Genomic DNA, 13,853 nt, shown 5'->3' on the forward strand with positions numbered 1-13,853 from the left:
TATATATATATATATATATATACTGAATTAAATTGGGCCCTTAGATCAAATCGGACGGTTGAGATCGAATATGATGAAGCACAATCTATGTGCTTCTAATGTGGCACGCGTGGATTGGCCGAATTAAAATACTTGGATTGCCAATTTTTGTTCAAAATAAATTTATTTAAATTATAACCTTTTCTTTATTAAATAGCCATAATTTATTAAATTAACAATAATAATTTTACAAAACTACCTTATTTGATAAAATTAGTCATTTGAAAAAAAAAATTAATATAAACTAGTAACTAAATAATTAATTAAGCCTTCCTAATTTGAAAAATGTCAAAAAAAATATTCACCGCAATAATATAAATTATATTTAATTGGAAAAATCGAGCTAACCCTTAAGAAAAATATTTATTAGACGTGAAATCTAAAAATGAGAAAGTAGTTATATTTATATAATATATTTAATTTTTATAAAAAATAGTATTTATGAAATAAATTTATTAAATAAAGTAAATAATAATTAAAAATCTTTTCGTATTCCTACAATTTTGTAACATATATATTTCTTTATTTTTATTATTATTATTATTATTATTATTATTATTAAAACTTTAGTTAAACAAAATGCGGAGAGCCAAAATTGGGTGTCAACAGTTTGCCCCTTTCTTTGTCCATGGAAGAGAGTAGAGAAGACGTGGACAAAGAAATATTGACACGATCCAATTTTAGGTGACCCACTAAAATACACCTTTAGCAAAACATGGCAAGAAATGTTTATAGAGTTATGGCCGAACTCTGGCTTCTGAGTTGCCTACATATCTCAGGTTTCATGAGAAATCAGGCCATATGTTGTCGAGAGTGTAGGAATAGAGTAATTTTTTGTTAAATAAATTTGCCCCAGTATCGAATTATGGTAATACTGAAATGTTTTGATGGTGAGGTTTGAAGAGATTAGCACGAATAGAGGGACGAGATATAGTTCTAAAGAACATGAATGAGAAATGCTCCGTAGCAATTTCTTCTGGAGACTTATGGTAGAGGGATGATTTTTTAAAAGAATGCCCCAGTGTCAGGTTATAATGAAGTGAGACCTGAGAGAGTTATCTGAACTTTTGAAAATCGAGTCGAGCTGAGTTTTGAAAGTGAATCCTTGACGTAGCTAGTGATGCTTGACATTGCACCAACTTTCCTTAGTTTGCCGCTTAAAGGGAGTTCCTCGTTATAATGTGTTGTCCTGCAAAACATGTAAAAAGGTGAAAAGTACCTGTTGCGGTTCAAAAATTATGAATTGAAATTGGAATGTAAAGAGTAGAGTGTAGATGTCCAAACGATTGTTGATGTCCCCGTTTTTTGTGTTGTGAATGTGATATATGTAAAGTAACTTGTAATGTAAAGGCCCTCGACTGGCGGGGCTGTTGTAATGTAAAAGCCTGTATCCGGCCATGTAAAGCTTGTAATGTAGACCTCCGCTTGGCGGGGCAGTTGTAAAGTAAAAGTATGTATCTGGCTTTGTAAAGCTTGTAATGTGACATATTATTGTTAGTGTATGAAAGTGTCGTTGTGCTTGCATGCCCCCGATCGGTGGAGCTTCGGTGACGTTACTATGATGTGGTCTCCGATTGGCGGAGTGTTGCTTCTTTTGCTTATATACAGGCTCCAATTGGCGGAGTGTTGCTTCTTTTGCTTATATATAGGCTCTGATTGGTGGAATTCTATCGATGTTTTCTATGTACAACCTTCGGTTGGCGGATTTTGACGATGTTTGTTATACACAGCCTCCGATTGCAGAGTTTGACGATGTTTGCTATGTACAGCCTCCAATTGGTAGAGTTTGACAATGTTTACTATGTACAGCCTCCAATCGGTGGAGTTATTGATGAGGTTACATTACAACCTCCAGTTGGTGGAGTAATCTTGACACTAAGCTAACTATCCTATATTTCTACGAGGATCCTTTTTTCTTTAATATTTGATCTGGATCTCGAGCGTACCTGCAGAGATTTAAATAAAATATTCTTAGACATAATATGTAGGTTGAAGTTCTTCTAAGAAATAACATAGAGAAAGCATAGTTTGGCTCATAATTGTGAGAAGTCGAGTGGCGCTTCCGGTCATGCCCCGAGACTTGATGTTATTTTCCTCGATTCTTATATTCCTGCACTCGAAGAAAATTTTAGTTTGGGAGTGGGTGTTGATTTGTATCGACTCGCATATTGAAGCCTTGTCACTGGAATCCTTCGACACTTTCTTAGCCCTACACATAGTTTCTTAGCCTAGAGACTTGGTAGGTGGAAAAAAAACTGAAAAGAATTAGCTTGTTTGTCTGGAAAATAAGTATACTACGTATATTATATATTAATCCTCTAGCGTTTTATAGATCATGACATGTTTCAAAGACCATCGAGATTTTCATTTTGTTGACTATATCCAACATAGTCTTCTTGTAGCCTTTACCCTCTTGATGAAACTTCCCTAGCTCTTTTGCAGACCTTATGACGATCGAGATTCTTCATATTCTGAGGTTACGCTAACTATGAGGACGTGTTTCCTAAGGGTAAAAAAAATGGAAATTATGTAGTGCATTGATCGAGCCTGACTCAGGCTGCCTACGTATCCCCAAAATAGGAATCAAATCATAACATAGTTCGAATACAAGTGGGAGTGATGCAATGACCGAGCTTGAATCAAGCTGCCTACGTATCCAAGCGGAATCAGGCCAGGACGTAGTTCAAATACAACAGGGGAGAGTGAAAAATATGAAATGTAATGACTGGGCCTAACTCAGGTTGCCTACGTATTCAAATGGAATTAGGTCGTAATGTAGTTCAATTACAATAGAAGACTGAAAAATATGAAGGAAAAGTAAGAAACTTATGATGCAATGACCGAGCCTCACTCAGGCTGCCTACGTATCCAAGCGGAATCAAGTCAGGACGTAGTTGAAATACAAAAGGAAAGAGTGAAAAATATAAAATGCAAGGGACCGAATCCGAAAAGGATTTCCTACGTATCCCACCGAGGAATTCAGGTCGAGCTTAGTTCTAAATACATGGAAATGATGATTTTGGGTTTTCTAAGGGAGACTGGATCCGATATGGGTTGCCTATGTACCCCACCATAGGAAGTCAGGTCTAAACGTAGTTCTGTTACATCAAAAAATGCAAAAGTACCAAAAATAATTGCTAATCTTGAGGTCTTCAGATGTAGTATTTCTTGATGGCGTCTGAATTGATTGGCTTTGTACTCACTCTGCCGTACATTTCTGCTAAGATTACCGCTCCTCCAGAGAGTACTCTATGAACCATGTAGGGTCTTTGCCAGTTTGGTGCAAATTTCCCTTTGGCTTCTTCTTGGTGAGGGAAGATCTTCTTCAATACTAACTTCCCTGGTGTGAACTGTCGAGGTTTGACTTTTTGTTGAATGCTTTGGTCATTTTATTCTGATAGAGTTGTCCATGACAAACCACGTCCATCCTCTTTTCATCAATGAGTATCAATTGTTCATGCCTGCTACGTATCCATTCCGCATAGTCCAGACCAACCTCTTGGATAATCCTTAAAAATGGTATTTCCATCTCGGTAGGTATTACTGCTTCCGAACCATAAACCAACATATAAGAAGTAGCCCCAGTTGATGTTCTGATCGTGGTGTGATAACCGAGTAAAGCATATGGTAGCTTCTCATGCCATTGCCTATGACTATCTACTATTTTCCTTAAAATCTTCTTGATATTCTTATTTAAAGCCTCAACTGCTCCATTCATCTGTGGCCAATAAACTGTTGAATTTTGATGAGCAATCTTAAACCTTTCACAAGTTTCCTTCATAAGATCGTTGTTGAGGTTGGCCGCACTATCTGTTATGATTGACTCTGGAATTCCAAACCGACAAACTATGTTATTGCAAACAAAGTCGGCCACTACCTTCTTAGTCATTGCCTTGTATGTCGAAGCTTCGACCCATTTTGTGAAATAATCAATAGCCACCAGGATGAAACGATGTCCATTTGACGCTGGAGGCTCTATGGGTCCACTAACATCCATGCCCCAAGCGGCAAATGGCCAAGGAGAACCTATCACATTAAGCTCATTCAGTGGAACCCATATAAAACTCCATGCACTTGACACTGATGACACTTTTGCACATACCGGATGCTATCTCTCTCCATGGTCATCCAAAAATATCCGGCTCTTAGAATCTTCTTTGGCAAAGTGAACCCATTCATGTGCGGTCCACATGTTCCTACATGTATTTCTTCCAAAAGCCTTGTCGCTTCTGCGGCGTCGACACACCTCAGCAATCCCAAATCCAAAGTTCTCCTATATAGGATTTCTCCATTAAGGAAGAAATGATTGGCCATCTTCCTCAAAGTCCGTTTCTGCTTGCTTGTAGCATTTTCAGGATATTGTTGTGCTTCTATCAATCTTCTCATGTCATAGTACCATGGTTTTCCATCTAGTTCCTCAACTACATGAAAATAGTATGCATGTTGATCATGTATCTCTGTATCGATAGGGTCGATGTAATTGTTGTCTAGGTGTTGAATCATCGAGGATAATGTTGCCAAAGCATTGGCAAACTCATTTTGAGCTCGAGGGACATGCTTAAACTCAATCCTTGTGAATCTCCTACTCAACTCTTTTATGTAATGCAAATAAGGCGAGATCTTGACATTCTTAGTGGTCGATTCTCCTTGCACCTGATGAACCAACAAGTCAGAATCTCCTATCACTAAGAGTTCTTTGACGTTCATGTCTATGGCCATCCTAAGTCCGAGAATACAAGCTTCATATTCCGCCATGTTGTTGGTACAATAAAACCTAATCTTGGCTGAGATTGGGTAATAATGACCTGTTTCCGAAATTAAGACTGCTCTTATTCCAACACCTATAGAGTTTGATGCCCCATCAAAGAATATTCTCCATCCATCATACGATTCTGATATATCTTCTCCTACAAACAACACTTCTTCATCAGGGAAGTAGGTCGTGAGTGGCTTGTAATCCTGGTCCACCGGGTTTTCTGCGAGGTGATCTGCCAGGGCTTGTCCCTTAATGGCCTTCTATGTCACATACATAATATCAAACTCGCTCAACAAAATTTTCCACTTCGCCAGTTTACCCATAGGCATGGGCTTCTGAAAGATGCACTTTAGTGGATCCATTCTTGAGATCAAGTACGTGGTGAATGCAAACAGGTAATGCCTAAATTTTTGCGCAATCCAAGTCAAAGCACAACATGTTCGTTCCAACAAGGTGTATCTTGCCTTGTATGGTGTGAACTTCTTGCTCAAATAGTAAATAACTTGCTCTTTTCTACCTGTCTCATCATGCTACCCCAATACACATCCAAATGCATTATCCATGACAGATAGATACAATAACAAAGGCTTTCCAGGCTCTGGTAGGACCAATATTGGTGGGTTGGACAAGTATTCTTTGATTCTATCGAAAGCCCTTTGGCATTTCTCTGTCCATTTTGTGGCAGCATCCTTCTTCAGTAACTTGAATATGGGTTCACATATCACTGTGGATTGAGCTTTGAACCAACTGATGTAATTCAGTCTTCCCAAGAAACTCATTACGTCATTCCTGGTCTTGGGTGGAGGTAGCTCTTGGATTGCCTTTGTCTTTGATAGATCCAACTCTATGCCTTTCCTTCTAACGATGAATCCCAATAGTTTTCCCATGGGTACTCTAAATTCAGTTTCCTGGATTCAACTTCAGATTATACTTACGCAACCTCTCAAAGAAATTTCGTAAGTCATCCAGGTGATCTGAACTTCTTTTGGATTTGATAACGATGTCATCCACGTACACTTCAATTTCCTTGTGGAACATATCGTGAAAAGGGGTAGTCGTGGCTCTCATGTAGGTTGCACCGGCATTTTTAAGACCAAATGGCATTACTCTGTAGCAATACATTCCCCATGGAGTGATAAACGCTGTCTTTTCTGCATCATTTTCATCTATCAGGATTTAGTGATACCCTGCAAAGCAATCGACAAATGATTGCAACTCATGTTTTGCACAATTATTAATGAGTATATGAATATTTAGAAGAGGGAAATCATCCTTAGGACTGGCTCTGTTGAGATCTCGATTGTCCACACATATTCTTATCTTTCTATCCTTTTTTGGCACAGGCACAATATTGGCTAACCATGTGGGGTAATTTGTAACCCTTACAACGTTCACCTCAATTTGCTTAGTTACCTCCTCCTTGATCCTTAAGCTCAAATCTGATTTGAATTTTCTTGTTTTTTGCTTAAAAGGTAGACAAGTGGGATCAGTCGGTAATTTGTGCAAGACAATATCAGTGCTTAATCCTGGCATGTCATCATAAGACCAAGCAAATACGTCAACATACTGCTTAATCAACTCTATTAACTCTTGCTTTCTTTCAGCCTCCAAATGTATGATGACTCGTGTTTCCTTCACGATTTCCTCATCTCCTAAGTTGACAATCTCTGTTTCATCCATATTGGGTTTTTTCTGACTTTCAACTTGCTCGATCTCATATGGTAGATTTTCCAGCATCATGCTTTTATCGAACTCTTCGTGATCTTGTTCATCGCTTTCACCTTGCTCGGTGGAGTCGTTACATGTCATAACCGTTGAACGAGGATTTTTATTAATATTAGTGCTGAAAAGTGCAAAAGGTAAGTAAAGATAAATATATATTTAAAATAATGAGAAATTTTTGAAAGAAAATAAAGACTTTTTATTTTTAAAGCATTCTAACTTTTTAGAAGAGGGAAGCAACAAAAGAATAGGCATGATTCAAGCCTCAATTTGATCATGCAAATTTTTAAATTAAGACTACTTTTCCACACTACTAGGACTCTAGTTGAAATAGGGACGGGCTGGTGGTCCAATTCTACAAGATTTCTCCAGGTTCGGCATCACGAATGGTCAACTTGTTGAGATTTATCCCTTCCTCTTCTCCAGCAATGGCCACGAATAAATTGCCTATTACTTCTACGATGTCATCAACGCCAACTTGATCTGGAATCAAAGCTTGTTCTGGTACAAAGATTGTATCGCTTGACCCGTGACGGTCTCTTCCCGAGGCAGGCTCATATCTGAGTCCGTTGGTGTCTCTCTGATGCTTCAGCTGGATCGGCTCAACTATGCCATTGGACTTAGGTCCAAGTCCATTCTTAGGCTGATATCCATACTTTAACATCTCTGACTCAACCATTTTCGCTGCACTTGACAACTTTGTATTACCTACCTATCTCTGCTTCCTCACCCACCCTTATAGCTTCCATAATTTCCAAAGTGTGAAAGGTGGCTCCGTCTAACTCCTCAGCGACTAGGATAGAATTAACAGAAAGGATGGGGTGACTGAGCTCCCCGTGGATGGAACTTCGGTACGACCCCACTTAAACTTTACACATTGGTGAAAAGTGGAAGGAACCGCTCTTTCCATGTGAACCCATGGTCTTCCCAACAACAGGTTGTAGTTGGATGATACATCCATCATTTGAAATAGGATGGGGAATTGAGCCGGCCCCACTTGCAATCTGAGATAGATCTCTCCAATGGCACTTCTCTGCGCTTCATCAAAAGCTCTAACTTTCACACGACTTTCATTTATCTCTCCCACATTAATACCTAAATCCCTCAAAGTGGTAAAAGGACAAACATTACATCCAAAAACACCATCAATTAGAACTCGAGTGACCACCTTATCACAACACTTGACTGTAATGTGAAGCAATTTGTTGTGCCCAGCCCCTTCTGCAGGCAGCTCATCATCATGGAAAGAAATCTTGTTAGCTTCCACTATTCTTCCAATCGTTGAAGCTAACGTTTCACTGGTGGTCTCTTTTGGAATTTTCACTCTGTCTTACACTTCCATCAAAGCATTCATATGAGCTTCAGAACTCATAAGTAGAGACAAAATAGATATGTAGGCAGGCATCTTCTTCAGCTGCTCTTCGACTAAATAGTTTTTAGGCTGCATCTTCTTCCAAAATTATGCGGCTTCAGCATCAGTAACATTCTTCCTTAGATTCTGTTCTTTTCCAAGAACTCTTTGATTTAGGTCCTCTGGGGCTTCACACCTCCCTGACCTAGTCATCCCTTCAGCCATGGCAGTGTCAATCATCTTGCCCTTGGCCGGTGCTCGATAGTCCCATAGGACTGCTTTGGTGTCATATTCAGGTTTTTTAGTGATTAGAGTGGTCACTACAACTCTTGGGAGATATGTTTGGATAGTCAAAGGTTCCTTTAGTTGAACAGTGATAACAGGTTGCGCCGAAGATGTCATGGCATCTGCTTCATCTATGTCTGGGCAGTCAGGGGCCTCATATTCTTCATCTAGAGTAACCATGTTGAGTTCTTGATTCTCATGGTTTGGCAAAGGGTTGTTGTTCACATTGGGAGGTGCTGGAGTGCATTTGATTACTCCTCTTCTGATCAAAGACTCAATCTAGTTTTTCAAACAATAACAATCTTCTGTGTCGTATCCTTGGATTCCCGAGTGGTAAGCACATCGCTTATTTCCATCAAAATTACGAGGGATTGGATCAGGAAGTTTTTCTTCAACTGGTTGCAACACTCCCGATGTCCTCAACCTCTCGAACAATTGGGCATATGGTTCGGTAATCGGTGTGTAAGTACGAGCATTTCTAGCTTCAAGATTTAGACGTGGTCTCGGTGTATATGTTGGTCTATTTTGGTGGATTGGTGCTTGGACAGGAACATATGGTCTTGTAGGATTTTGGTATGCTGGTGCTCGGGGTGGATTATAGTGTGGTTGGGTATTATATACTGGGTATGGGACCTATGAAGTATGCGTAGCAATTTGGGGATTACTGGGGTATCGGTGGGACGGTCCTCCTTGTTGGTAAGTGACAGCTGAAACATCCTCCCTTTTCTTTTTTATGCCGCCAATGGAACCCGATTGTATAGCCCTACTTGCAGCTTGCAATGCGACCATAGACTGAATCTTCCCAGAATTAACACCCTCCTCTATAAAGTCTCCCATCTTGACCAATTTTGCAAACTTTTGGCCTATCATTGACATCATCTTTTCAAAGTAGACACCTTCTTAAGCTCGAATAAAGTACTTTGAAAGCTCACTCTCATTTAGTGGTGGTTTCACCCTTGCAACTTCGGTTCTCCAACGTCATGCGTACTCCTGGAAAATTCTCTCATGGCTTCTTCTGTATGTTGCCAATGAGAATCTGTCAGCAGTAATTTCAATATTGAATCTGAAACGATTCATGAAGTCTTCAGCCATTTCCTGTCAGTCACACCATTTGCGAAGGTCTTAATGAGTATACCAGGTTAATGTTTCTCCATTACAGACTCCGGATGAACTACTTTATCCTCAGCGTCTCATTCCTCCCTACACCGACTAACTTTTCACAGTATGCCCTTAAATGTGCGTGAGGGTCACCATTTCCATCGAACATGTCAAACTTCGGTGGTTTGTACCCTACCGGCATGTCAACATCTGGGTGGATGCACAAGTCATCATAATCCAGATTCTTCGTTCCTCTAGTAACTTGTAGGCTTTTCAATGCCTTTCTTAGACCCTGAAGCTGGCATTTATCGATGCATAATCTTTCTCCATTTCTGCATATTGATCGACCTCATACGGGACATTAACCATGCTGGCATTGTGAAGGTAGGAGCTCCAGCGACATATACTGGTGGAACATGCGGCTCATAGGGAGTGGCGACATGTGCCCCAAGTATCTACTGCATTGTTGGTATGGTAGGGTCGCAATTGGAAAGGTCGGGAACGGTCCTAATTGCGGTTGGAGAAGCTGGTGGAACTCGACCGTGAATTGGAGCGTGTTGAGTTTGTTCTGGCTGATTTGGCAAGTCAGCTTTTGCGAAATAGATAGGCATCTTGAAAGTAGGTAAAGTGGTAGCCAAATGTTTGGCCAAGTCTCGCACTTGGCGTAGTTCTTTACTCAAGATCTCGAGTTCTTGCTCCATGCGAGCCATTTTCTCTTAATTTTGGATGTCTATCATGTTTCGAGAACCTTCGGGGTTCTCAATAGGTATCATTATGTTTGCAACAGCGTTGAAGTCGTCTTTATCAGTCATCTTTCCTTTTGATCGAAGGTTGTATCGTGAGTCAGCCAGTTTGAAAGTCGACACAAATCAACGTACTTTTGGGGATAAATGATGAAAAAGAAAAGAAAACAAAGAAAAAAGGAAACTATGTTAGTTTGGAAAATATTGAAAGATGTAACAAATATATAAATGTAACACATATATATGCCAACTTGGCGACATTCAAAATGCATCCTAATGTAGAGCCTCTTTTTGCCTGAGGTAGGCCTACGTTGCAATCAGTTTGATAATAAATTATCAATTTAAACACATTTTAGATTTGGAGCAAACATAACCTCATTGATTAAGGTAGTCTTGGATTTTACATTGAGGTAGGCACAGAAACCTAAGAACTGAAAATACGGGGGGCCATAAGGCATACAAGAGGGATATGCCACATGGCACTTTGAGGAGCTTATGAAAAGAGTTCAAAGAAGAGAGACAAATCTACGACCAAGTTAGAGCATCATCATCGTCATCGTCATCGTCCCCATCATAATATGGCCCTAGGTGGTACTCTGGATACTCGTCGGGGCCGCGCTCGAGAGACATGTCTATCACCCCTCCATCTCTTGAGTCATAGATGTTAGAACCCGTTTTAGAAACCTCTATGTGGTCTTCCTCCACCTCTTCTTTTGGGTCTTCTTCGGGATCCCTCTTCTGGGTCTTCTTCAGGGTCCTCTTCCGGGTCTTCTTCAAGATCCTCTTCCGGGTCTTCTTCTTCAATCACCTGGATCAAATAATCGATGGATCCAGGAACAATCTGATTATACATGGATATGGTGAATCCCATGCGAGGAAGCACTGATTCTCTAATCCAATCAATCTAGTGGTTGTCTACAAACCCCCAAAGTCTGTGTACGCTTGGATGAGCCATATGACTCACAGTATTCCGCCAAGCATAATACTCCGGCGTGCACCATTTTTCCTCTCCTATTTCCAAATCGATCGTGTATTCCCACTCGGCTTGCAGATTTCTTATTTGTTCCAGCGAGACTGAAGTGAAAGCATCTTCATGTGACCCCATAATTGACCATAGCAGAATGTCTTAGATGATTCCAAAAAGCATAACCTGAAGAGGTACATATGGTTGAATGCCCCTCAACCCAATTAACTCAATAAAGAAAAAATATTGGGTTCTCGCAAACACCACTCCTCTTATCCAAGAAAACTTCCATTGGATGGCATCTCATATGAGGTTGTTCAGGATTATATGCCACTCTTCCCTTCCTGTCGGTGTGCCCACCCAATTTTGGAGACGATCTTCATGGCTTTCGATCCTGTTACGTGCACCCATGTAGAAATCCATTTGTGGATCATGACGATAGACTTGTCCTTTCACCCAGATTTGTAGTAGCATACTCCATCCCCCGAAGAAGTTGTGCCCCCTAATGCAGGCTGTCATCGAATAAAGAACTTCGGCGATGATCATAGGCACCAAAGAAAATCTTTATAGATGTTGAAGATGTTTATAACCATCGGCAATATGTTGATATCGACAGAATTGGACCTTATCGGGAACACCATAACTCACAGGAAAGCCATAACGAATACTTTTGGCCTCATATGTTACTATGCTCCGCGAGTACATTCAAATTCACGTTGATATTCATAGTAACCTTCTGAACGCCCAAACCTCTGAAAGAGATAGTCTAACTCGACCTGTATGTCGTCCACATATCTCAATGACCAAAATATATGTAGATCAAAGAGACTTAGAAAATCATCAGTACAGATAGCTGACGAGATCATCGGTAGCCTCCCTCTAATCGGTAGCTCGGTAAGACTACTGAACTCCTCTAGTGTAGGAGTGATCTCAAAATCCAGGAATTTGAAAGTTACGGTGCTCGGTTCCCAAAACCCTATTAACTGAGTGACAAAGACCGTATCGCACTGTGTCCCCAGAAGTGACAATAATGCTCCTAAGTGCCCTCGAATCTCAGCCCCGTGTATCCTCCGGATATTTTGCCACCAATTTTGTAGAATGCGGTGTGCTGAAACGACCATTTAGGTATCTGGCAAGTCTTGGTTGAGGTTTATCTGAAAAGAGAGTAAAGGGTGTAATGAGTTAATTTGCTCCAAATCTATTAAGTGTTTAAGGTCGGATAATTTACATCAATTTCACACAAAGTTTATGTCGTCGAGTTTTAAAGAAGAAACTCATTGACATTTGGGTGGTTTCCTAAACGCAATGACAATACCGTATATTGTCTTGCCTAAGACTATGCAACATGACCTATTTTAAGAGTAAGATTTTTTCCTATATGATTGAGAGTGAGAGTGAATAATTGCAAGAAGGTGCACTATCTTAATAGCAACAACTCTGAAACTAAGGAATCCAAAGAGAGTTTCGGAGGAGTGAAGGAACACCCCTCGTGTGTATAGTGTGTGCGTGTACGGTCAAAGAATCGATTGAATGTATAAATGACAGTGTAGGGAAAGCAGTAACAAGTAGTGTTTTAAAACAAATAAGGAATAGAAGCTTGGATTTCACTTGCGGCCTTTCAGTCAAAATAATATATCAATTCGATAAAACAAACAAGCAAAAATAAACAAGTAATCACAAGTATTATTCCTAAATTAAGTTTTCTAAGGTTAAAACCTAAGTAAGTCCCCAGCAGAGTCGCCAAGCTATCAAACCCCTATTTCGAACCAGCCGAAACAGTTCACAACATAATATGGCTGACACTCTGATTTTGAAAACAAATTATTTTTGTTTTAGAGTCACCACCTAAATTTTAAGGAAAAATATTAGGAAAACCATTTTTTAAATATGTAAGATTCTGTGTAAAGGTTTTGATTACTCGAGAGGAAGGTATTAAGAATCCCTCAGAGCCTATCCGAAGATAGTCCTTAAACTCAATTTAGGAAAATATGATTAGAAAAACTTGATTATTTATTTTTTTCTTTAAAAAATCAATGGTAAGTAAAATTTATTCATTTTAAGAAAATAGTAAAATACATGGTACGGCGTATATATGTCTATAAAATTAATATTAGGATGTTTATCATAAATAAATAAATGTACTAAAGTGTATGATAATTTTATATGTTGAAAAATATAGATGTGTCTTATATAAATGTATCCAAAATAAATGTTGAGTTTAAAGGATATGAAAATTTGTCGTTTATTTATATATAGAATTAAGACGTAAAAAATAAAATTATAGTCGGGTTTAAATGTATAGTAGTATGTGTGAAAAATGAGGTTAAATGAAATAAATAATAATGATACTAAATGTTAAAATATTACATAAAAGTTTGTGATCTTAAATATGTTATGATAAAGTGTAGTATATACATGCAAATTATTTAAAACATATGAACACTTATTATTTATTTACACGTATAGGCAAATTGACGATAGATTATATGTAGTAGAGTGATATGTATATTTAAGTGTAGGAATTTATAAATTATAAAATAAATAAATATTATTAGTAAAAGAGATAGTAGATATGAGAAAAAATAATATGAAGTGTAACAAAATAATGAGTTACGTATAGAGAAAACTAAAAAAATATAGGATTTGTACATTTTTGTGTATGACATATATATGTATGTACCTTGTATTTCGAACCTGTTAGCATATCTAAAATCTTGAAATAGTATGTTAAGAAATTAAAATGTTTTAGTAATATTCGATGACAATAACAAATATATTTTTCATAAAGGGGTGACTTCAAAAGAATATAAAGTGGGCCTAATTATTGGGACTTATTCTATAGTTATATTTATTTTGTTAGATATATGAGCCTACTTTCTTACTTGTTTTTCTTTA

At 38.6% G+C, this 13,853-nt stretch overlaps 2 protein-coding genes across 2 annotated transcripts in view; one reads left to right on the forward strand and one right to left on the reverse strand.

Moving 5' to 3' along the window:
• Nucleotides 1–13,853, forward strand: part of LOC125862923 (probable protein phosphatase 2C 55) — a 217,629-nt gene that overhangs the window by 56,074 nt on the left and 147,702 nt on the right. The window lies entirely within an intron of this gene.
• LOC125861615 (uncharacterized) lies at nucleotides 3,192–4,036 on the reverse strand. Its single transcript, XM_049541471.1, has 2 exons — nucleotides 3,458–4,036; nucleotides 3,192–3,389 (listed from the first exon to the last, which is right to left on the reverse strand). Exons 1-2 carry the CDS (start codon nucleotides 4,034–4,036, stop codon nucleotides 3,192–3,194), a joined length of 777 nt encoding a protein of 258 aa, XP_049397428.1.

This window comes from Solanum stenotomum, chromosome 4 (genome assembly GCF_019186545.1).
Source record: "Solanum stenotomum isolate F172 chromosome 4, ASM1918654v1, whole genome shotgun sequence".
Taxonomy (NCBI): Eukaryota; Viridiplantae; Streptophyta; class Magnoliopsida; order Solanales; family Solanaceae; genus Solanum; species Solanum stenotomum.